Source organism: Solanum pennellii, chromosome 9 (genome assembly GCF_001406875.1).
Source record: "Solanum pennellii chromosome 9, SPENNV200".
Taxonomy (NCBI): Eukaryota; Viridiplantae; Streptophyta; class Magnoliopsida; order Solanales; family Solanaceae; genus Solanum; species Solanum pennellii.
The window spans coordinates 80,091,412-80,117,892 of record NC_028645.1 but is presented as its reverse complement, the minus strand read 5'-3'; the positions used below and the strand labels follow the sequence as shown (position 1 = coordinate 80,117,892).

The 26,481-nt window shown below is 33.3% G+C and overlaps 4 protein-coding genes across 4 annotated transcripts; 2 read left to right on the top strand and 2 right to left on the bottom strand.

Moving 5' to 3' along the window:
- Positions 1 to 3,237: 3,237 nt before the first annotated feature.
- LOC107030459 (putative calcium-transporting ATPase 13, plasma membrane-type) lies at positions 3,238 to 6,512 on the top strand. The gene has a single exon (XM_015231733.2). The coding sequence runs from the start codon at positions 3,311 to 3,313 to the stop codon at positions 6,401 to 6,403; it is 3,093 nt and encodes a 1,030-aa protein (XP_015087219.1). The 5' UTR covers positions 3,238 to 3,310; the 3' UTR covers positions 6,404 to 6,512.
- A 700-nt stretch (positions 6,513 to 7,212) lies between these two features.
- On the bottom strand, positions 7,213 to 8,960 carry LOC107030458 (putative calcium-transporting ATPase 13, plasma membrane-type). The gene is made up of 2 exons (XM_015231731.1): positions 8,797 to 8,960; positions 7,213 to 8,650 (listed from the first exon to the last, which is right to left on the bottom strand). Exons 1-2 carry the CDS (start codon positions 8,958 to 8,960, stop codon positions 7,213 to 7,215), a joined length of 1,602 nt encoding a protein of 533 aa, XP_015087217.1.
- Positions 8,961 to 11,869: 2,909 nt separating this feature from the next.
- LOC107030457 (putative calcium-transporting ATPase 13, plasma membrane-type) lies at positions 11,870 to 14,959 on the top strand. The gene has a single exon (XM_015231730.1). The coding sequence runs from the start codon at positions 11,870 to 11,872 to the stop codon at positions 14,957 to 14,959; it is 3,090 nt and encodes a 1,029-aa protein (XP_015087216.1).
- Positions 14,960 to 15,186: 227 nt separating this feature from the next.
- Positions 15,187 to 19,212, bottom strand: LOC107031359 (ATP sulfurylase 1, chloroplastic-like). Its single transcript, XM_015232691.2, has 5 exons — positions 18,646 to 19,212; positions 16,524 to 16,929; positions 16,005 to 16,265; positions 15,828 to 15,914; positions 15,187 to 15,592 (listed from the first exon to the last, which is right to left on the bottom strand). Exons 1-5 carry the CDS (start codon positions 19,155 to 19,157, stop codon positions 15,455 to 15,457), a joined length of 1,404 nt encoding a protein of 467 aa, XP_015088177.1. The 5' UTR covers positions 19,158 to 19,212; the 3' UTR covers positions 15,187 to 15,454.
- Positions 19,213 to 26,481: the final 7,269 nt, after the last annotated feature.

Sequence of the window (26,481 nt, the reverse complement as noted above, 5' to 3'; positions counted from 1 at the left end):
GGGGATTAAGAAGTTGAAAAGATCAATGAAATTATGTGAAACTGATAGCAGAATTAGAGCCTTCCTTTCCAAATATTTTTTGCGCCCATGATACAAAAAACATTGTTTTTTTTTACTATTTGAATTGAAATGATAACCCAAATTTATTGATTTATAGTAGGGCAACTTTCACATATATCAAATAAAAAATTTAAATTTGTATATTATAGCAAAGTTTGCATAATTGCGTTGCATAACAAACATAGAAATTGTATAATTCGCTATACATATACAGTTGAAGCAAATTGTATAAAACGAAATGTATAAAACAAGAAAGAGAAAGACACTTGGGCAGAGAACTGTATAAAAACGAAGTGTATAAAACGAATTGTATTATTATAAGTATATAGAACGATTATATACAATTTGAATTTGTATGAAATGAGAAAGAGAGAAAGACAAAAGAGACTTGACAAGGAATATACAATTGAATCAAATTGTATAAAACGAGAAAGAGAGAAATTAGATACAATTTGAAAATTGTATAAAACGAGAAAGAGAGAAAGACAAAAGAAACTGGGCAGGGGAGTATTTTTATTGTATAATTATAAGTGTATAGGACGAAAATATATGTACTTGCATGTGTATATACAATTTTTTCACGCTTTATACAAACAGAAACGCAATTTATACATTTCACTTTGTTTGTATAAGTGAGAAAGGCGAGGGTGGCGAGCGAGATCTGGAAGAGGGGAGAGAAGGGAACAAAAATATATGTATTTATACAATTTTTCCTGCTTTTATACAATTAGAAATAATATTTATACACTTGTGTTTGTATAAAAAGTGAGGAAGCGAGCGAGAGATTGGGGGAGAGTGGCGAGCGAGATATTAAGGAGAGAGGCGCCTGACAATTTTTTGCAAACGTTTGCTATGGAGCACAATTAAATCAAACCTTAGCTACTCCATTTATTTTAGATTATTAGTTTGCTATTATATACAATTTTCCCTTTATAGTAATGGGTAATTGATTTAGCTCTTTCGATAATAATTTTGATAATATTTACTATGAGTTATTGATTCTTAGCATTTTATTATTTTTCATGACTAGCCCTATAATTATATTTATATCAATCGTATATAAAATATTTGAAGTTTAGTCTCGTATTTTTATTGTTGGCAATTTGAAACTTTCAATTATCCTACAATGTGTTTTTGTTTACTTTTGAACAAGATGCAATATGTCAGCTCATGTGCATGGTTTATTTTTTTTGTTATTTTATTTCTAAATGATTTTCAATTATTATTCCGTGTCAAATCTTAACTGATAAATCGATAACCATTACTCATTGTTGATAAACAATATCTTAATGATTTTAAAATAATTTAACATATCTATAAATCGATAATCGATAAAAGTTATGTTTAAAAAAAAAAAATTGCAACCCTACTTTCTGCCTTGTTGGACTCAAGCTTTAATGTCTTTTAGCCTATTTAGTTTCTCATTAAAACTCTAATTTTGATTGCAAAACACAGAAAAAGAAATACTTGAAAATTAAGAATTGAATAATTAAAATTAAGATCTAAAAGATAGACATACTTATATACTAAAAATTGAATAATTAAGATTCAAAATCCTTATTAAATATACAAGTAAATAAGGTGTATGTCTCTTCTTTGTTTTTATTTTCTTGAATAATCACAACAATACTATATTCCATATAATTTGAGGGTGGATACATGCAAAGTCAAATTATTTTCTTTTTTGAACCTATTTCTTTCCTAAATTATCAATTGCATCTTATTTCTAATTTTTTTTCTTGATTTATTAAGTGCTCCTAAACATTGTTGGTAAAATTGACTTTTTTCAAAACCATACGTAATGACAATAATTATATTGTGAAATAAATAAATGGCTGCTTCATTTCATAATTAAATACTTCACACACGGATCATATTGTCAACATGACCAAATTTTAAACAAAAAGAAACCTAGCTACATAATAATAAGTAGTAGTCTTACAGTTAAGTTAAAATACACTAATTAATTTATCATGACTTAGCTTATACGTAAGTCATTTATGTCTTTCCTTTTTATATAGCGAAATCTTAATATATCATTCAATAGTACGATAGTTAAGAAATCATTATCAGCTAATATGCTACAATAGGTGAAAAAATTACCTTTTACCTGATTGTGTAAAGTTTCTATTAAACTCGAATTCTTGGTCAGGTATATTATATGTATACTGAGTACAAGTATATACAACATATATATGTTTTATAGTTGACTGAAGTGTTTAGGATCATAGTTATCTCAAAATTCTATTATAAAACTTAATTAAATTTACCATATCACAATGTGAATTATTTAGATGAATTTAATATATAAAACTCAAAAATATTGAAAGGAACTCATATTTAAAATTTGGAACTATTTGAAGAAAAATTTGAAAAAATTATACGTATGTGTATATATTACTCATATAAAAATCGTATATTCTAATACATAGTTATACATCATATCTAGACAACTTGTATATACTTCTTGTATCCCACTTATACGAATGTATTTTTCTTTTTCATCCGTTCTAAAAAGAATAATACATTTCTATATTAAATAACAATTTAACTTTAAAATACCTATTTATCCTTAATGAATGATTTATGACCACACAAATATCTATCATCTATTTTAAACCACAAGTTTCGAAACTATTCCTTTCTTTGTTAAATTGCATGTCAAGTCAAAATACTCATATAAAATGAGACAGAGGGAATACTATTTGTATAACATCGATACATACTGAAAATACATCTGTTTTATTGAAGAGAAATTATGCTTGCATAACTCAATTTCTGATTGTATAAATTCAAAATTTTGTATATTCCTTGTATATATATTGACTAGCAAAATATACAAACATACAAAAATATACAAACAACGATCTTCATAGCAGACGAAACTATAACTATTAAGTGCAATTACTGAAACTATAAATCTATAACTATAAAACTTTATTATATTTGTTATTTCTAAAATTTTCTCAAAGTAAACAATTTGGTCACTTGTACAAGAAGCCCAACTTAATTAGATCGTGGGCCGCAAGAAAATAGTGGAGACCCGAAAGGCGGTTTATGGAAATATCCATGAAATTACAGTCAACATAACTTCATAGACTTGATTACGCGGTGTATTAGTACTTATATAATATGATTAACTTCAGGAGATTATTACTACTTCACTCAAAAACACAATCACAAATTATTTGACTTTTTTTTTTGTCATTTTATTGTTCATCATTATTATTATACACATTTTCAATCAAACATGTTTGAAGAAAACTTGCATTACCTATTCATGAACAAAATCACAACTGATTTGTCAAAAGAAATTGAATTGTCTAACAAGAAAAGATGGCACTTAGCTTTTGCTACCATCTATTGTTCCAGAGCTTTTAAAACTACCCTTGTGCCATCTTATAATCATGCCTACTATCCAAGAAAAATACATTGTGTATCGAATGATACAATCGCGATTGAGGTAGTTGAACACCAACCTTTTTTCTCAGGCATTGATCAGTCAAGTCTAGCTAAGCTTGTAAAAGATAAAAACTTTGACGAACTTGCTAACATTGGAGGTGTACAAGGTGTTGCTGCATCTCTAAAAAGTGATACAACTAATGGTGTAAGCGGAGATTCAGAAGATGTTGCACGTAGACATGAGGCGTTTGGAAGCAATACGTATCGTAAGGCACCTACTAAGAGTTTCTTCGTATTTGTTTGGGAATCATTTAAGGATCCCACCATTATTATACTATTGCTCTCTGCTGCTCTGTCTCTTGGATTTGGAATTAAGGAGCATGGACTGAAAGAAGGATGGTATGATGGAGGGAGTATTTATGTCGCGGTGTTTCTTGTCATCGCTGTTTCGTCTATTAGTAATTTTAGACAAAACAGACAGTTTGATAAGCTATCTAAAGTGAGCAAGAATATTCCAGTCGAAGCTGTTAGAAAGGGGAGGCGCCAACAGATATCGATATTTGAAATTGTTGTTGGAGAAGTCATTTGCTTGAAGATTGGAGATCAAGTCCCTGCCGATGGGGTTTTGGTACAAGGTCACTCTTTACAAGTGGATGAATCTAGCATGACAGGTGAAAGTGATCATGTCGAGATTAACCTAAGACAAAATCCGTTCTTGATTTCTGGGACGAAGGTTGCTGATGGCTATGGCATGATGCTTGTGACATCGGTTGGAATGAACACGACCTGGGGTGAAATGATGAGCCAAATCAGCAGTGATTCTAATGAGCAAACCCCTCTCCAAGAACGACTCAACAAGCTTACTACATCGATTGGTAAAGTTGGGTTGCTAGTTGCTTTCTTAGTTCTTGTTGTCCTATTGGTTAGATACTTTACTGGGACCACAAAAGATGAGAATGGGAACAAAGAATTCAACGGGAGCAAGACATCGTCTGATGATGTGATCAATGCTGTGGTGGGAATTGTTGCTGCTGCTGTTACCATTGTTGTTGTCGCAATTCCTGAAGGCTTGCCTTTAGCTGTTACACTTACTCTGGCTTATTCCATGAAGAGAATGATGGCTGATCAGGCAATGGTTAGGAAGCTCTCCGCATGTGAGACTATGGGATCTGCCACCACCATCTGTACAGACAAAACAGGTACTCTTACATTAAATAAGATGACCGTGACAAAGTTTTTCTTAGTCAAACAGCACGTGAAGGCGGAAAGTCATACAACAATTTCAGCCAAAGTTCTTGAATTATTTCATCAAGGGGTTGGATTAAACACTACAGGTAGTGTTTTCAAGTCCTCCGATCCATCTTCCAGCTTTGAATTCTCAGGCAGCCCTACTGAAAAAGCTATTCTTTCATGGGCTGTTATGGAATTGAACATGGATATGGATCAAATCAAAAGAAATTTCAACATTCTACATGTGGAAGCTTTCAATTCAGAGAAAAAGAAGAGTGGTGTCCTGGTCAAGAACATCAGTGATTGCACAATTCATGCGCATTGGAAAGGTGCTGCTGAAATGATTTTAAGAATGTGCTCCCATTACTATGATCTAGAAGGGAACGTAAAACCTCTAGAGGAATCAGATAAGGAAGAATGTAACAGGATAATTGAAGGAATGGCTGCCAGCAGCCTCAGATGTATCGCATTCGCACACAAGCAAGTGCCAAAAGCTGAGCAGAAGGATAATGAACATATGCATGGAGATGTTCCAGACAACTCTTTCATTCTTTTGGGCTTTGTTGGCCTAAAAGATCCATGTCGGCCAGGCGTGAAGAAAGCAGTGGAGGCTTGCCAAAATGCTGGTGTGAACATCAAGATGATCACCGGAGACAATGTTTTCACTGCAAAAGCCATAGCAACAGAATGTGGGATTCTCCATCCTAATCAGGAAGTAGATGAAGGAGCAGTCATAGAAGGTGAAGAATTTCGCAACTTAACAGATGAAGTACGGATGGAGAGAGTGGAGAAGATACGTGTGATGGCAAGATCATCCCCTTTTGACAAACTTCTAATGGTGCAGTGCTTGAGAAAGAAAGGTCATGTTGTCGCGGTCACAGGTGATGGAACGAACGATGCACCAGCTTTAAAGGAAGCAGATATAGGACTTTCTATGGGGATTCAAGGCACTGAAGTGGCTAAAGAGAGTTCTGATATAGTCATCTTGGATGATAACTTTGCTTCAGTTGCCACAGTTTTGAAATGGGGAAGGTGTGTCTATAACAACATCCAGAAATTCATCCAATTTCAGCTCACAGTAAACGTGGCTGCGCTCGTGATCAATTTTGTAGCCGCTGTTTCATCTGGTGAGGTACCACTCACAGCAGTACAGTTGCTATGGGTAAATTTGATCATGGACACATTAGGGGCACTAGCACTCGCGACAGAGAAGCCAACAGAGGAACTCATGAAGAAGAAACCAGTCGGTAGGACTGCACCGCTTATCACCAACATTATGTGGAGGAATCTAATGGCTCAGGCCTTATATCAGATTGCTGTTTTATTGATCTTACAATTCCGAGGAGAATCAATCTTTGGTGTCAGCAAGAGGGTTAACGATACATTGCTCTTCAACACGTTTGTTCTTTGCCAAGTTTTCAATGAATTCAACGCGCGAAACCTGGAGAAGAAGAATGTCTTTGAGGGAATACACAAGAACAAGTTGTTTGTTGCAATCATTGGTATAACATTGGTTCTCCAAGTTGTGATGGTGGAGTTTCTAAAGAAGTTTGCAAATACAGAGAGGCTGAATTGGGGGCAATGGGGAATCTGCATTGGATTTGCAGCTGCATCTTGGCCAATTGGCTGGCTTGTCAAGTGCATAACTGTCCCAGAGAGACCAATCTTTAGTTATCTAAGGTTGAATGACTTGAAAGCATCGTTCAAATGAGTAGATTTAGGTATTCATTAAAGTTTTTCATAAGCTAGTAGTTCCAATGGATCTTTTTGATTAATTGATGATTTATGTTACATTCCATTTTTAATCATAGTGCACTTTGTTCATGATTTTTGATGCTTTAGACTGGAATTTGCAATGGCTAAAATGTGTGTCATAACGCTACTCGCACAATTCTTACTAAGTTTTAAAAGATTTATTGTTATTTTTATACTTTTTTAGTACCTAATAAAAGTACAAAATTAAGATAAGTATACATATCAAATTTAAAACGACAAATGTTATGCAAGTACAAATAGATGCAAGAGTCATAGAATGAACAAACAAATATGGTAGGAATTGAGAAGGCAAACTTGCTATAACCTAAATCTTAAGTAACTTAAATTCTGTCTGTTCCTACGACTAAACAAAGGCGTCTTTGGAACAGGTATGCATTTTATGAGCAAACTAACTGGAAATGATAAAGCCGCTATCCCAATGCACACTTTCCACTTCATCCAATTCATTCTCTCAGTACATGCAAACTCATTCAGCATTTCGATCATTGCAAACTGGACAACGACTATCATTCCCTCAATCCCCCAAAATAACCTCTTTGTTTTGAGCTCTCTGAGAAGACCCCCTTCGTACTTTCTCAGGTAGAATATGTTGCATAGTTGGCAGAGAACAAAGATGTTGAAGATCATTATGTCCTTTTCCTTGTCACTTAATATGTATCCTGATTCACCTGTGAATTGGATGGTAAGCACCACCGAGATCAGGTAGAGCGCTTGACCCAAAAATATTTTTCCACATGATATTGGTTATATAAATGGCTCATTTTTGTCAGTTGGTGGCTGCTGCATGAGCTTTGTTCCAGGCCCATCGGTAGTGAGAGCTACAGCTGCTAATGTCCCTACCATCAGCTTTACCCAAAGAACCTGAAGCATTGCATAGGGAACATTGCCTGCTGAAATTACTGTGACAATGTTGATGGTCACGGGCTCACTAGCTGAAATTGATGTCACAAAGTCTATTACCAAAGAAGCAATAGTTGCTGTTAGTTGGTATTGGGTGAATATCTGAACATTGTTGTATGTGGTTCGGCCCCAACTTAGAGCTCTAGCTATGGAAGCAAAGTTATCATCCATGATGACAATATCCGAGCTGTTCCTTGCTGCATCGGTTCCTTGATTACCCAATGAAAGCCCCACATTGGCTTCTCGAAGTGCTTCTGCATCTTCCACTCTGTCTCCAGTAACTGCAACAACATGACCTTTCTTTTGCAAGCATCGTACCATTAGAAGCTTGTCCAGCGTTGAGGCTCTTGCAATCACACGAATGTTATCAACTTTCTCCAATCTTTCATCTTCAGCATATCCTTGGAAGGTTGTTCCTTCAATGACTTCTCCAGTGGATGTGTTGTGAGGATCAATTATACCACAATCAATCGCTGATGCACGAGCGGTGTGGATATCATCTTTTGTAATGATTTTGATGTTCACTCCAGCATCTTGGCAGTCCATCACAGCTTTCCTTGCCTGTTCTCTACATGGAGCTTTCAGACCGACAAATGCTAATAAGATGGAATCATCTTCTTTGAGCTTTGGATGGAAATGCCCTTCATGATCAATCTGATGTTCTGCTGTCACACTTCTATATGCAAAACCAACACAGTGCAAACCATCCATTTTCATCTTTGTAATTCTTCCCTGCAGTGCTTCTCTAGTATCATTGTTTATATCTTTGACATCCCCTGTCTTCTCGTAGTAACGTGAACACATGGCCAGTATTTCCTCTGGAGTTCCTTTGTGGTGCACATGTACTCTGCTGTCAGCATTCCTCCTTATCAAAACACGCCCTTGGTATTCCGAGTTGAAGCTTTCAGCATGGACAAGGGTACATCTTTCTTTCAGTTGTTGTACATTCATATTCATGCTTTTGATGCCCCATGCCAAAATTGCATTTTGAATTTGATCCTCAATGTGTTCAACCGAAGATCCCGGTGAGATCTTGGTTGTGTTCAGAGCCATTCCTTCATGAAGCAGATCAAGAATTTCTGGGGCAAATGAGGGGAAAGCACAACTTCCAAAATACTCTTCACGTAGCCAAAACTGGCTGACCTGCAGAGTGTTTTCAGTCAGTACGCCTTTCTTATTCGTACAAATCACAGTAGCGGAGGCCATTGCTTCAAAAGCTGAAAGACAGTTATCATCTTCTTGGTTGAGTATGCTATGGTTAGTGCACATGCTAGCGTTAAACCTTCAGGAATAGCACCCGATGCAATTGCAACAGGAGTTGCTAGAATTCCAAGAAAGGCTTTCCATACATCATGTATGCTTGTCTTACCTCTAATGAACAACTTCCTCCCATTGTTTCACATATTCCCTGTGAAGTATCGGACCAACAGAACTAAAAGAACCAAGAAACTAAATGCCAAACCAACCTTCGCTATATGCGAGGTCAGTTTGTGTAGTTTCTTCTGTAAAAGAGATTTATGATCATGATTGACACAAGCTGGACTAATGATTTCTGCCAATGCTGTATCCATGCCAACTGCTGTAACAAGCATTCAGCCATTACCCCTCAAGACCTTGCTACCCGATAACAAGAACACATTGGTGCTATTGTTTACTTCCACAAGGTCATTTTTCCTTGTTATAGTTGATTCATCAATAGGTAAGGTTTGATCACTTATGCATATCCCATCAGCAGGGACTTGATCTCCGGCTTTCAAGCGAATGACATCTCCAACAACTGCTTCAGATAACGCGATATGCTTATCCTTCCCATCCCTAATCACAAGAACTGAGACAGTTTCAATTGGCCTACAAAGTTGATAATGTTGCTGTTTATGCCAATAGTTACAAAAAGCAGAGAGACTAATGGCAAGAAACAGGGAAATTAGTACAATTCCCCCATCCAAACATCCTTTCACCTAGGGGTGGCAGGGGTAGGGCTGGCAAGGGGACTGGGGGACGGGACGGGGGACTGGGAGAGGGGATTTGGACCGGGACCGGGATTGGGGGGACAAAAATAGGTTTCGTCCCGTCCCACTTTTACCTTGTAGAATAACCAAGTGTTTGACACAACCAAAAATAAAATTAGGAAATCAAACTCTAAGTCGAGGACTTAATATACAAAATGGTATAAATATAATTATTTAATTTACTATCTGATTATCAATTAACAGTTAAGAAAAAAATTTAAACCGTTAAAAACCGATAACCCGATAACAAAAAAAATCAAAACCGTTATCAAAACTATTAAACCAATAACCAATATTATAAAAGAAAACCTTTTTCTATCGATTCAACTTATCAATTTTAATTCAATTTTGAACCGCCTACTCATACTCGTCGTACATAATAAGCCAAGCTGGAATCCAATATCTACTCTCATAAATTATCTTAAAGAATGACCAGTCTCAAGTCAACAACAAAAAGACCAACATGTTTTATGTAATAAATATAGCTATGGTTGTCAATCAGTTTCCTTTTTCTCTGTGTCTATTTTCTATCTTTACTTATTGTTAAATTTTTGAATTTCCCATTGTCTTTTATTTTATCGACTTATGTATGCTCAAAATTAAGCTAAAAGTAAATTCATATATCCTCTTTGTAGAAATTTTTTACTCCATTTTGTAACTTGTTGCACTAATGGAAACTTCGTTGACGACATTATATATATTCTACACGTATTATTATATCAAAATTACTGGGAAAATTCCTTTTGCTTTTTGGGCAAGTTATTTTACGTAGCCTCTTCATTTCATGCATGACAATAATCCAATCTTCTTCTCTTTTTCTTTACTTTTTTTACAAGTGTATTACAACTATTATCCAAGCTGGAAATCTAGTACTTTGGTCGGAGACGATTTCAGAAATTGAAGATTGGGGGCATGTGACTCAAGGGTAAGGTTAGGAGTGGCACCAAGGTAATGTTAGCAAAGTCTGCTTAGGTTTTCAAAAGTTTGAGGCCCGATAAATTTATTAACGCAGTCATTACTAAATAGAGTGTGCAAAAACAGAATCGAAAAAAAGTTATTGGGTTATTGTATTTTTAATAAAAATTTATTGAGTTATTGGTTCGGTATCGATTTTTACTATTGGGATATTGGGTAAATCGATAACCCAATAAGACGGTAATATTTATTATTTTACCCTTTTCTAATTATTAAATATTAATAATTTAATATATAATTAGACACTATAACCATATCAAATTATTAGTACTCTAGCAACTTCACATTCCATGCCGCTTTACTAGTTTTTACTATTTACTCAAAACATAAAGATTAAAGCAAGGAGTTCACAAATGAAGCTATTTGATTTTAGTTTGTCTTGTTGAACTAGTTTATTTAAGGTTTAGTTTGTAATTGTAATTTGTAGCATTTACTAGTTTGTAAAGGTTCGTAATTTGATCAACATAAAAAATTTCATACTATGTTTTGGTGATAACATGTAATTATAGCCTTTGTGTTATATTTTCTCTAATTAATGTAATTTATCATTACTTTTTTTGTTTCACTATATCAAAGCATTTAGAGAAGTGATAAGACATAATATTTTGTGGATATTTTCTTATTGGATAAACTGATAAATCAAAAATCGATAAAAAAAATATCTTACTAATTTGTAAATGGATTGCTAAAGTCTTTAATTACATACTTACCTATAAAGTATTGATTATAAGTACACATTTATTATTGCCGCTAAATACAATATAGCGGCAATAATCTAATTAATTCACACAAAACCCTTTATTTATAATATATAAAATCAGCATAAGCAATCATGAAATTATTATATATAAGTATTCTATCATTTAAAAACTCCCAAAAATACAACCCAACTCAACAATCATTGTACTGATCACTTTTTATCCTTAGCTTGCTCCTTTTGCCTTTTTGCTTTTCTTATTGCTTCTCACTCGATGATATTCACATTGGAAGTTAATTATTTTTGAATTCGTATCAAATAATAACTACTTTCAAAGCAAAACACTTCTTATCAAGATTTTTTCTAATATTTCGAACTCAAAACTTTTTAATTAAGTAAAAACAATCTCATGCACTGCAGCGCTTGCATCTTTGCTGCTTCTTTTTTTTTTGTGTGTGTGGTGTAAAATACTTCATTGCATGATTACGTCAACCGTTTTTCATTCTCTGATAAGTCATGGTCTTATATATAAGCCAAGCTGGAACCCAATATATACAAAGCTTATTAAAACAAAGACCAATTTCAAGTCAAGAACTAAAAAACAAACAACTTTTTATTATTAATGCTGCAACTTCCATGAATCATATCATCATCTCCTCACTCTGAGCAGCCTATGTGTACGGTACACACGGTGTTCCCACGGCTTACTTTTGTCTATAAAACTAACTTGTATCCATCAGCTTGTTGATACATCAATCCAGATATTTACTCTCTTTCCAAAAACTTTGACATTTCAATCTCACCAATATTGGTAACAAAAATGATGTGTGATAACATATTGCAAGTCCAGTTAACGCCGATTTTAACGTCCCCCGCCAGGAAGAAATGGCATTGGGCGTATAAAATTGTCTGTAGTGCCAGGGCATTACTGTATACAGCCAAGAAGATTGTTGCTGAAAACAAGCCTGACATCTCAAGCAACTATTCGCGATCTCGATCCTATACAGCTGTTGATATCGAACCAGGATGTTTTACCAAAATCAACAAGCAAGTGTTAGCAAATCTCGTTCGGGAGAGAGATGTTGAACCGTTTGGTGGTGTGGAAAGAGTGTTGCTTCTCCTGAAAGCTGATGCTGACAAGGGTATCTTAGGTGATGTTGAGGATATTACTTCGCGGCGTAAACATTTGGGGACTAACACATTTAAGAAGCCGTCAGTAAATCTATTGCAGATCCTGTTGAAGAGCCTAAAAGATCCTAACATCATCATTGTACTACTGTATGCTGTTTTGTCACTCGGTTTTGGCGTTAAAAAACATGGAGTGAAAGGATGTTTGGATGGGGGAATCATACTAACTTCCCTGTTTCTTGCCATTAGTCTCTCTGCTTTTTGTAACTATTGGCATAAACAGCAGCTTTATCAACTTTGTAGGCCAATTGAAACTGTCCCAATTCTTGTGATTAGGGATGGGAAGGATACGCGTATCGCGTTATCTGAAGCAGTTGTTGGAGATGTCATTCGCTTGAAAGCCGGAGATCAAGTCCCTGCTGATGGGATATGCATAAGTAATCAAACTTTACATATTGATGAATCAACTATAACAAGGAAAAATGACCTTGTGGAAGTTAACAGTAGCACCAATATGTTCTTGCTATCGGGTAGCAAGGTCTTGAGGGGTAACGGACGAATGCTTGCTACAGCAGTTGGCATGGATACAGCATTGGCAGAAATCATTAGTCCAGCTTGTGTCAATCATGATCATAAATCTCGTTTACAGAAGAAACTGCATAAACTGACCTCGTGTATAGCGAAGGTTGGTTTGGCTGTTAGTTTCTTGGTTTTCTTAGTGTTGTTGATCCGTTACTTCACAGGAAATATGCGAAACGATGGGAGGAAGTTGTTCAATGGAGGTAAGACAAGTATACAGGATGTATGGAAAGCCTTTCTTGGAATTCTAGCAACTCCAGTTGCAATTGCATCGGGTGCTATTCCTGAAGGTTTAACGTTAGCTTGTGCACTAACCATAGCTTACTCAACCAAGAAGATGATCGCTGATCAAGCACTTGTTAGAAGTCTTTCAGCTTTTGAAGCAATGGCCTCTGCTACTGTGATTTGTACGAATAAGGAAGGTGTACTGACTGAAAACTCTCTGCAGGTCAGACAGTTTTGGCTACGTGAAGAGTATATTGGAAGTTGTGCTTTCCCCTCATTTGCACCAGAAATTCTTGATCTGCTTCATGAAGGAATGGCTCTGAACACAACCAAGATCTCACCGGGATCTTCGGTTGAACACATTGAGGATCAAATTCAAAATGCAATTTTGGCATGGGGCATCAAAAGCATGAATATGAATGTACAACAACTGAAAGAAAGATGTACCCTTGTCCATGCTGAAAGCTTCAACTCGGAATACCAAGGGCGTGTTTTGATAAGGAGGAATGCTGACAGCAGAGTACATGTGCACCACAAAGGAACTCCAGAGGAAATACTGGCCATGTGTTCACGTTACTACGAGAAGACAGGGGATGTCAAAGATATAGGTGATGATACTAGAGCAATGTTGCAAGAAAGAATTACACAGATGAAAATGGATGGTTTGCACGGTGTTGGTTTTGCATATAGAAGTGTAACAGCAGAACATCAGATTGATCATGAAGGGAATTTCCATCCCAAGCTCAAAGAAGATGATTCGATTTTATTAGCATTTGTCGGTCTGAAAGCTCCATGTAGAGAACAGGCAAGGAAAGCTGTGGAGGACTGTCAAGATGCTGGAGTGAACATCAAAATCATTACAAAAGATGATATCCAAACGGCTCGTGCATCAGCTGTTGATTGTGGTATAATTGATCCTCACAACACATCCACTGGAGAAGTCATTGAAGGAACAACATTCCAAGAATATACTGAAGATGAAAGGTTGGAGAAAGTTGATAACATTCGTGTGATCGCAAGAGCCTCAACACTGGACAAGCTTCTAATGGTAAGATGCTTGCAAAAGAAAGGTCATGTTGTTGCAGTTACTGGAGACAGAGTGGAAGATGCAGAAGCTCTTAGAGAAGCCAATGTGGGGCTTTCATTGGGTAATCAAGGAACCGATGCAGCAAGGAACAGCTCGGATATTGTCATCATGGATGATAACTTTGCTTCCATAGCTAGAGTCCTAAGTTGGGGCCGAACCACATACAACAATGTTCAGATATTCACCCAGTACCAACTAATAGCAACCATCGCTTCTTTGGTGATAGACTTTGTGACAGCAATTTCAGCAAACGAGCCCGTGACCATCAACATTGTCACAGTAATTTCAGCAGGCAATGTTCCCTATGCAATGCTTCAGGTACTTTGGGTAAAGCTGATGGTTGGTACATTAGCAGCTGTAGCTCTCACTATTGACGGGCCTGGAACAAAGCTCATGCAGCAGCCACCAACCAACCAAAACGAACCATTCATAACCAATATTATGTGGAGAAACATATTGGGACAAGCATTGTACCTGATCTCAGTGTTGCTTACCATCCAATTCACAGGTGAATCAGGATACCAATTAAGCGACAAGGAAAAGGACACGATGATCTTCAACATCTTTGTTCTCTGCCAACTATGCAACATATTCTACCTGAGGAAGTACGAAGGGGGTCTCATCAGAGAGCTAAAAACAAAGAGGTTATTTTGGGGGATTGTAGGAATGATAGTCGTTATCCAGTTTGCAATGATCGAAATGCTGAAAAGGTTTGCATGTACTGAGAGATTGAATTGGATGCAGTGGAAAGTGTGTATTGGGATAGCTGCTTTATCATGGCCAGTTAGTTTGCTCATAAAATGCATACCTGTTCCAAAGACGCCTTTGTTCAGTCGTTGGAACAGGCAAAACTTTAGTTACTCCAGATTTAGATCAAGCGTTACGTTATAGCAAGTTTGCTTTACCAATTTCTACTATATTTGCTTGTACATTATATTACACTTACATCTGTTTGTATTTTCTTTTTGGCTCATAAAACTGTCTTTCTTTAGTGTTATATTTTTGGTGAAAATGTGTTGGGCAAGGCTGCAAGGATCATATCTCCTCGCAACAAACGGTTTGATGCATTGAATTGAAACCTGGTACATAGTTCATTTTCTTGAACCAATGCAAAGATATAACACCAGAACACCTGAAATTCATATTTATGACAGAGCAAACCTATGATACAACTCCACACAGATGTGTCGACTAAGTTAAGTTGCCATGTTTTGTACTTAATAATTTACAAGATGGAGACACTTTTTCTCACACCAACAATACCTGTGTCTCAATTATTATTATTTTGTCCTTTGAGAAGAATGTAGTACCAAACTTGGGGCTACATTAATCTTTTTTAAGGTTCTCCCAAACACATTGCCATAAACCTTGATAATGATGATAACTTCAAACTGGGACAGGTTCAGGAACGCTGCCATTCTCGGATGGAGTCAAACTATCATAGTAGTCCACCAAGACCTTCCAACCACCGGGGCACATAAAACCATCTGGAGGGCTCTCTTTGTTCTTGGCAAGCGCTCGCATCTGGGAAGAAGGACAAAAAACAGTTGAGCCTAAAAGTAAATACAGGAGATAGCTAAGTGACCTTTCTACAGAATACATACTGTATCCAACTCAAACTTTAACTACTTGGGAGTCGATGTCAAATATTGTCTTCTATACTTCTATCTATAGCGTGGAACTGGAGGACTTTTCTTCCGGTCAGGAGTATGGTGGGGGAGGGGGGAGAGAACAGAGTAAGACAATGAAAAGAAGATACCTTGGTGCCTGATATGAAAAGAAAATCTTGAGGCCTAGAGGGATCAAAGAATGCCATTCCATTCTTAGTCTTATCATACGCAGCCACCTGCCAGAAAATTCAAAAAATTTCACATTGTAGTCAAAAAAAGTAAATGATATAGAATGCACTTTACACCACAAGTCATTGTTGTCATACCTTGAAAGGTAAGATATTCAGACGCTCCAGCCCAGGAGCCATACTGAGTACCTTCTTTCCATGATCTGCATCATACAGATCCCTCTTCTCCAGTGGATGGCCCATGCCAGCTGGATCACGGCCCACAATGTAGAAATTAGCACCTGCATTGATGCGAGCCTTTGCATGCCATTGGACTTCTGTTGGACCAGCATAGTGCATAGGAGATGGGAATATAGAGACTACGGTGGTCTCTGGATCAAGCACCCCATCCTCAAGTACCTAAGAAGAGTTCATTGTACAAAACTTTTAAGAAGCAGCACTATACTATAAGAATCAGAATGACAGATACGACAACTACTACTCCAATTTAATCCCAAATTAGCTGGGGTAAGCTTGAACAGACAAGTACTTAAAAAAAACTCATGTTTTTTCGGCTTGGACTATGAACAAAATGGGTACGGGTGGTTGTTAAATGCTTTCTTTTATAGCAAGTTTAAAGAAAAATATTAAAACATCTTAATGTCCAAGAGCACAAACCATCTCATGTTGCTTCATTCGCCACTCAAGTGGAACATCATCTGCCTTTGTGTAACCTCCAAGAGGATGAAGCAAAAGGACAGGATTCTTGTATCCCATCTCAAGAAGTCGACGACGTGTGTCAGTCATCAATAATGCATGGCCATTATGCACTGGATTTCTGAGTTGAAAAGCAAACACTGCATCTGCATTGCGCCTTGTAAATTCATCTCGAAGTTCAGCAGGGGAAAGCCGGAACCTGTCAAGACCATCATGATACTTGATTGGTTCTATAACTTCCAAATCACCACCAATTAGCCAGTTTCCAGCATGAGTTATTGCTTGCTCTGCATAAGGTAAACCTGGGGCAGTGGTTCCCCAAGTTCTGGCTGTCCGTTCTTCTTTATTATGCTTGTAGATCTCAACACTGAAATTATGAAATGAAGAAAGAGGGCATTATAAGTGATTACTTGAATTTGCACGCAGATAACAAGCACAATAACAGTTAGTCCAGAGAAAGGTAAGGTAAATCAATTTGCTAAACACTGAAGGACATCCATGACATCAATGACTAAGATACAATTCAAAAATGTAAAAAGGTTTCACTAAGGAAGCCACAAAGCAAGGAACTACATAATGTAATTGTTCCTTCAGTTTTCTTCGAGCAACTTCCCAACCTTCCTTGCAGATTAGAAAGGTAATGTTTGTTTTAATATATTGACGCTTAAATTTAAATAATCCATGGAACTACATAATGTGATGTTATTTTCGTCGAGGTTATCCAACAGATGAACCTGGTTGTCTTTTAAATGCCTATAAAAAGTTTCTTGACAACAACGGTTGACCCGAAAGGCCGAAACAGTACAAGCTTTTACTTTTTCTCCTATGCAAGTAGTCCTGCATGGTACAGGCATTTTGTTTTCTTCCATGCAAGTAGTGTTAGGGGTTATTGATGTGTACAAGAGTGTGTCATTGACGTGTAGTGGTGTTTGTCTCTGTTCAAATAAGGATCACTTTATCAAATGAATAGGGGGGACCATAAGGATGCACCTAATATCCTATCCAAGAACCATATATGGTAACACCAGTCCTTATCATTTTAATAGTGAAAAAGACTGGAAAATGAAATGAATCAAGCATGGTAGGAGCCTAGGAGGTCAAGTGTTATATCACTAGTAAAGCATGGGCAGACAAAATCATTGAGCAAACATATAACAATTATGTCCAGACAACACATGACAGAGATTTGGGAGCAATACATATTACACGATGCCTGTACCACCCATTTGGACCCAAAATCAAGGACCTATAGAATCATCATAGATCATCTTACATCTATTATATGTATGTACTTTATGTCTAAAGCAAAATATTCTAACACACGCAGCGATTGCAAATGCCAACTCAATTATGTCCTCAAATAACACAAGTAACCCCAGAAGTACTAGCCTATTCACATAGCAAGGAGTTCCAAGTTATGCTAAGTAACCTTTGTTTCAAATGCTGAAATGATAATAATAATTCACAATATGTTACCTACTTATCCTAACTGCCATCTACAAACATGAAAATACTCATGCAACAAGATTCCACTTTATGAATTACGATAATTGATAAGAGACAAGTTTGATTTTTAAAAATCCACTTATCAAATCACATAATCAAAAAGACTCCACATTGTGTTACTCCTTATTAAATTCCAAGGTTATGTAAGGTATACAATATACTCCCAATGCTTGAGAACAAACTTTTCATTTGGGTTGCATCACATTATAAACAAAGTTTTTGCTTTTGATTCGAATTATGTACATATTCACTCCTGCCCATTTTATATGGTCCCAAAAAAATGTCAATTTCTTATAATTACAAGAAATTTAACTTTAAAAATCTCTTTTTACCTGAAATAATTTACGACCACACAAATATATAACCTCACAGGTTTCAAAATTTCTTCTTTTTTTTTCTTCTTAAATAAGGTGTCAAATCAAATGGGGCCAGGTAAAATGAGATGTATGATATATATGAACATATCAATTAGTCGATCATCTAATTGATTTGAAGGTAGAAAAATTGCCTTAAACACGAAAATATCAATCCAAAATGTATAAGAAGAGGAAACAAAAATTGTCAGAAATGTCCTTACTCGTTAAGAATGGCAATAGGATTGTCCTTATCATCAACAAGGGCAACACTGCTCGAATCACCGATGTTATTCTTATTCGAATCATCAATGGCGAGCACAATCGGCACCGACATGTTGACGACTGAGCCGTCACCTAATCGGAGCGAATTGAAATGAAGAGTTTGGAGGAACTCGGATTCTCTCATGAATCCTTTCAATGGACTAGCCCAGCCTTCACTGAGCACATGTACCCATTGGATATCAATCTTCGATAACTTGATCTGTGGAAGAGACAAAGCTTGTCTCCTCTTCAAATCTCTTTGTGGCTCCTCAACTACCAGCTCCACAAGTTTTCCACCATCCGGCTCGATCAGCCCGCATCGGATTCGGGCCGCCGCCAACGGCCCGGCCCGATACTTGGAACGCCATGAAAGTGGGATATTTTGAGGTAAAACGAAATGGGTTTTGTGGGTTTTGGGTAAAGATTGAGATGGACCTGGAGTTTTGAGAAACAGAGAAGCCATTGTCGCCATTAGAGAGATACAGAGTGGCTTTCTCGTCTCTGTTTGGGGGTTTGAAAAAAAAAAGTTGGGTTTTTAATGGAGTTAAAATGGAGAAAAAGAAAGTTGGTGGGGTCTAAGGGAATTAAATACTAAATATTTGGACTGATAGTGAAAGAAAGGAGAAGAAAATGGAAGATTAAGTGCAAAATGACTTGGAATTTTTTTGGAAGTATTTGTTGTTAATTTTTTTTTTGGGGGGGTGAACTTGGACACAATTGTTTTGGATTAATATGATCAAATTGTTTTGAAAATAATTATTGTAGTTAATTATGTTAAATATGATTTGTGACTTATTATAGGAAAGCAAATTTATTCAATGCATAATTAAAATAACGACATTTTTCTTGGATTTTCCAAAAAAAAACGTATATAATGTAGTGACGGCATAATATTCTATTTGTTTAAAAAAATGATCATATTTCTATTTTAATTTGTTTAAAAAGAATGATCCTTTTCCTTTTTTGATAACATTGTAACTTTAACTTTTCACGTGACATGTTTAAGATCACAAGATTAAATGACATTTTGGTATATCATAACTTTAATTTAAACCACAAGATTAAAAGTCTTTTTTATTTTCTTAAACTTCATTTCAAGTCAATCTATGTATCATTTTTGAAACAGAGAAAGTATTTAACTTAGTCTGAATTGACATGTAAGTTCTCTCTTTTTGAATGTGTACAAGTAAACCTAGAGCTTGTTTAACTTGATTTTATTTTATTTTTTTTGCTATTTTGGTTTTGAAAGCAAATGTTTATAAATATTATTTCATTTTATTTTAAGCACTACAAAATTGCTTAAAGTTATTTTGATTTTAAAATATCTGAAATAAGTCAATTCGAATAGGCACTAATACTCGAACAAAATTAAATAAACGCACAAATCTTAATGACAATTCATATAAGATACTCCTAAACTAATGTGTACTATATTTCTATTTGTTCAATCTTCAATATTTACGTGAAAACGTTCAAAATTAAAACACACGCATATATTTTCTTTTTATGACATATTATATTTTCTTTTTATGATCCGTTATAATGCAAGTGCCGTAGATCGTAAAGTACAAAGTGAAATGGTCAAAGATGTGAAGTTCTAGATTCTGATCCCTCTATAAATGGGATAAAATCTACTGCAATAGTATTTCTTTTTTGTGGAATATTTGCTATTATTAGTTTTTCTTTTTTGTTGCATTTTTGCTTCAGTATATGTTATATATATATATATTCAACTTTTTAATCATGAGTTCCTTGTGTTGCATCTTGTCATTCAGAAGTAAATATTGTTCGTTTTTTTTTAAATAATAAACTCTATTAATCTGAAAAAATCAGATAAATTAAACATAATTCTGGTTTCCTTGGTAATTAAACATGATTCATATTTTGTCCGTTTAAAAATGTATCTTTTTTTTTTTCTTTAAAATCAAATTACATAAATTTTAATCAATATTTTAAATGTATTTAATTATATTAATATAAAAGAAATTGATAATTTACAGTATATTTTTATAGTTTTTAACATTCAATTTTGATCAAATTAAATTTTAGAAAGAATAACATATATTTTAAGATGAAGGGGTATATAACTTCTTTTTAATGTGAATAGTAAACGACCCTTAGGATGTAGATTCGGGCATGTTAGATTATATTTTATTTTGTTGGTTAGTGCTTTATATTAGTGTTAATCATGAAAGGATTATGGAAAAAATGCATAATTTTATCCAAACAGAAGGACAAGACAATCATTTCGTAATTACTGCTTCCTCCGTTTCAAAAAAAATGTCTTTATTTTTTTTTGTCTGTTTCAATACTTTAATTTTAACTTTTCACGTGGCATATTTAAGACCACAAAATTAAAGGGCATTTTGATACATTTGACATAATTTTAGTTTAGAATCATAATATTAAAAAATCTTCTTTTTTTTTTCTTAAACTTCGTTTTAAGTCAAACTAGGTTATCTTTTTTTAAACGGAGGGAATAACTAAGAACAATCTTTTAGGCAAATGACAAAATGGTCCTTTATGTTTGACACTAAGTTCAAAATAGTCTCTTAAAGTATGTTTTAATAGTATTGGTCTATTAAAGTTTGTAAAAAATCAACACACTTTTTTTTATCTCCATGACATATATAACAAGCTCTATTTGTTAGATTTGACAAAAATGGAAAGGGGAGTGGTTATTATATGTTGTTTTCTATGTATAATTTTCGTTATATTGATCTATTTTTTTAGTTTGAATTTCAGTATAATTTTTTTTATTATAATTTCTACAGTCTAATGAAATATTGCATTTTTAAAATTAAATCCTTACTCTCCATAGTTTATGTCGAATTTAACATGTTACATATTTGACGAAAGACCTAAAATATTAGCTTTTAACATATTTAAAGGATCAAAATTATTCAGAGCATACTTTAGGGTCTATTTTGAACCTATATTAAACACTGGATCATTTTTGACATTTTTCTACTTTAAAATTGTGGTATTCTTTAATCAATTACTTTTATGATATAATAAAGATTTCATCCAAGTGGAAGTTTTGTCTTTACCTTGTCTTTATATTATTGTTATGTACTTTGTCACTTTCCACGAATCAACTTTTTATATTGCATTGAAAATTGCACAAATAAATACTATATAGTAATTTCTGTTTACATAGGAAAGTGACATAATACCCTCTTATTATTCAGCGCACACACTTATTTTTATCCAAATCATGAACCTTGTTCAATATTACGGCAAAATTCAAATGTGGTCTTCATTAGGTAAGACACTTGTCTTGCAAAATAATAATGATATAATGACCAAATTAAAACATTAAATAATATCAGATATGGCTTCGTGGTTAATGAAGTGGGGTTTAGATATCTGATCAAATTTCAGTGAAGATAATTTTCTTTTAGATAGTTCTTGTCGTTTATTCATATCTTTGGTAAACAAAGTTATCTGGTAATTGTTGCTGGTAGGAGATGTCAGATATCCCATAAAAATAGTTGAGATCTATAAAAACTAGCTCGAACACCATAATTATAAAAAATAAAAAACTTTCAAACAACACCAGAGTAATTACTATCAGGGTAATGCTACATGGCCAAAAATATTGGTTTATAATGTCTTTTTTATTTTAAAATAAATCAATCTTTTTTCTATTTTTAATTAAAAGATATTAAAATTAAAAGGATAAAAATATTTTAAAAGATAAAATAACATAATACGAAATATTTTATTGTATCATTTTAATCAAATTTGCTGGCTAAAAATTTTTTTCGTTTAGTATTATTATTATAATTCAATTAGTCGTCTAAGGTAGTCAATGATCACCAAGATTCAAGACTTATTAATTAATTATATATTTAATTACTATTTGTTTGGGTTCAGCTTAATTACGTAAGCATATAGGTAACTCAGTGCTACGAAGCAACGTAACACATTACACATACGAATAATTAATTTTTTAATTTAGTAATAGAGAAAAGATATAAAATGATACTTAAAGTTGTTACTAACTCTGAAAAAAATATTTGAATTATGTAAATGTCCTATTATCCCCCTAAATAATTCTGAACTGATATTATTACATTATTTTTTGTCCACCTGTTAGAAGAGTGTATGCACTCTCTTAAAGAGTATGAACAAACTAAAAAATGAATATAATTTTATTTTTACAAGTATTTTGTTATAAAATTTTATTTCTTCTTTCTTATTATTTTAACTAATTCTCTTTATTAATTTTCTTTTCTTCTTTCTTTCTCCTTCATAAAAATTCATTGTCATTTTCATGGTAACTTTTCACTTTCAATATCATTTTTTATCACAACTCTACCTCCTTTTTTTACTACTATTATTTTAACTCTCTTCACCTTTAAGATTGCATCTAAATATTTTTTTACATTTCGAACAATTTGATAACCCATTAGATTTCAAGATGATTAGTAGGTATTATTTACTTTTTAAAATCCAAATTTCACTTAAATTTTTTCAATCTTCGGAGAATTTTGATTCTTACAAAATTATCATTTCTAGTTTTGAAGTTATATTAAATGAGATAAATTAATTGGTGATACCTTCAAAATTTTAATTTTCTTAAAAAAATAATTAGTTTTTTGTTATCAATATCACAAAAACTAGAAAATAGTATAATTTTGAAAAAAGAAATTTGACCTAAGAAGAAGAAAAAAAATGGAGGGGCTCAGCTTGACGTAGGGGTGGGGTGAGATGAGGGTGGGAGGTGAAGAAGAAGAAGGGAAAAAAAAATTAAGAGAAGGGTAACTTAAAAGTAGGGGTGAAAGATAAAGAATTTAAAGTGAAATTAAAATTAAAGCAATAAAATTAAAATAAGTCAAAAAGTAAGAGAGAGAAATAAAGAAAACTTAAAATTAAAAATATGTATATATATATTTCAAATTCAATTAACACGTGTCACACAATGATTGGTGTGTGATAACCATTTGCTATTTAAAATCTAGTATTGGTCGAAAAATGTTGTAATAATATATTATCGAAATTGTTTAGAGAGGTAATAGAATATCCGTACAGTTAAGATGTTTTTTTAAAAATTCAAAACAACTTAAGATGTCACTTTATGTCTTTTCTCTTTAGTAATATAAAATATCATGTTTAGGTTCCAAAAACCCTGTCATGTTTGGTCAAATATGTACTTCTATTTTCTTAAAATAGTACTTCCTCCATTTTAATAATATGGTACTTTTTGAATTTTGAGATTCAACTAAGTCTGATTTTGATCGTAAATTTTTCATAAATCTTTTAAGCATTTTGAATTATCTATTGTTGTGACTCATAGTGTTTTTACGTAGTTTATAAATATATAAATTTCATTTCAAAAAAATTAAAGATTTCATGTGCAAATTTCTGATCAAACTTAAATTGTTTGACTCTCGAAAAACGAAAAATATCGCAAAATTGGGACAGAGAGAGTAGATACTAAACTGTATTCCTGGATATATGCTCAACTTCCTTGATATGTTCATTGCTTTCGAATACATTTTTTGATTGTCTGCTTACTTAATGAGATGGAAGTGTCCGAGAGGGGATGAATGCATTTTACATGATAGAAAGCATCTGATCATCAAAATTTAAATACAACTAGAAGTAATTATTGGAATTCAAAATAATCCAAAAACTGGATTTCACTTTAGGTAAATTGTATAAAATAACAAATTATTAATTCAAATTAAATGTTATAACCATAGTTTATTTTATTGTAATTTGCAGCAAACATCCTATTTTTTCATCTGATTCGGTATATAATTAGTCATTTTTTGTATACAATTACTCATTCGGTATATAAATGTATAAAATGTGTTTGTATTTGTATTAAATCGAGAGAAAAATATATATACAAATACAAATAAATATATTTCGTCCTATACACTCTTATAGTTATACAAGTACGTATTTTATTATACAAATTACAATGTATAAATGAATTTATACAAAATTGAGCAATTTATATCAAATTGGATGTATCTAGCGAATTATACAAATCAAAAGCTTCATAGCAAACATAAAATTTGTTATATAGCGCAATAATGCAAACTATAGTTATAACATACAAATATGATTTTTATGTTTGTTATATGTGAAAGTTGCTCTTTACTTTACCCCTTTTATATTTTTTCTTTTATCAAATTTATCCTAATTATATTTATATAATATAGGAATAAGGGTCTGAAAAGTATCTCAACTTTGATCGAATTTGTTGTGCGATATAAAACTTTCATGAGGACCTATTACCTCCCTAGACTATTTAATACCATATTTGAAAGATATATATTTGCCACGTGGACTTAAAAATAATGTGAAATTATAAATAGTATTATGTTTACATGGACACATATATATCTTTAAAATACACTATTAAATAGTACAGAGGATAAAAAATTATACTATTAAATAGTTCATGAAGGTAATAAGTCCATATGAAAGTTTAGTATCGTATCAACAAATGCTACCGGAATTGGAATATTATCCAGAACAATATCCCTATAAAATATCATTTTCATATAAATTACATTCTAATTTTAAAATTTTCATTTTAAACTTACAAAAATATAATCAGACACAGTTACAGTCTAATTTTAAATTTTTTCATATAAATTTTTTACTCCTATTTTTTTAATTTTTTTTCCGTGGCCAATCGCCCAACCACAACAAATTAAATAGAGTAGCCCTAAAATAGTGTACTACTTGTGGAAAGTTCAACTACAAAATATTTGCAAAAACGTGTTCACATATATTTCGTTTATGTTTGATTTGTTAGGTGCTTATTTCGTGTTTAAATTAAACAAAAAATAAATGCATATCTGCCAATGTTAAACATTGTTGATTAGGAAACTTAATTAATTTATTTCCTTTTATGTTTTGTTTAATATTTAAATCGATATGAAAAAGTAAAACTTCTACCTTTCTCCTAACATAATTCATGGCTCCAAGTAAGGGCAACATTTAATTAAGTCAACACCGATACAAAAATATATTTATAGATTTTTTTAAAAAAATATGAAATTTAAAATTTCAGAAATAAGATATATTATTAGCTACAATTCACACAAATAATATAATACTACTTAAACTCCATTAGTTTGATAAGTGGGATTAATAAGTAATTAGATAAAAAATAAGATAGGTAATCTACACAAAAAAATAAAAATACTTCAATACTGTATTTTCTTATTCACATTGAGCGTCCTTTTAGACATGATTTGAAATTGAAGTTTTTCTTGAACATGTTGTTTAAAATTCTTAAATGATTTTTTTTCCCCTCATAAACATGAAATTTCATAATTTGGATAACTTGTTAAAATTTTCACAACTCTTATCCAGCCTTACCAAATAAACAGATTATATTTTTAAAATATTCCATAACACTGCATTAATAAAGCACATACCTTCGTATTTCTTTTATAAATATTAATTTGCATTCACATGTTCTTTTGAACTTTCAAATAAAATATATGTTTACAATGATCCTTTGTCATTAAGAGTGTGTTTGGTGCGAAGGAAAATATTTTCTGGAAAATGTTTTTTTTATTTTCTCATGTTTGGTTGAGATACAAGTTTTGGAAAATGTTTTCCAAATCAACTCATTTTCCTCAAAATTAAGAAAAATGACTTCCCTTCAAAAATTAAGGAAAACATTTTCCAAAACTCTCATCCAATTTTAAATTACATTTTCTTTGGAAAAACAACAATTTAAAAAAAAATCAATTTTAAAATTTTATTTTTTTTACCCGATCTCTGACCCCCACCCACCCACCACCGGCCAGCCCTCCCCC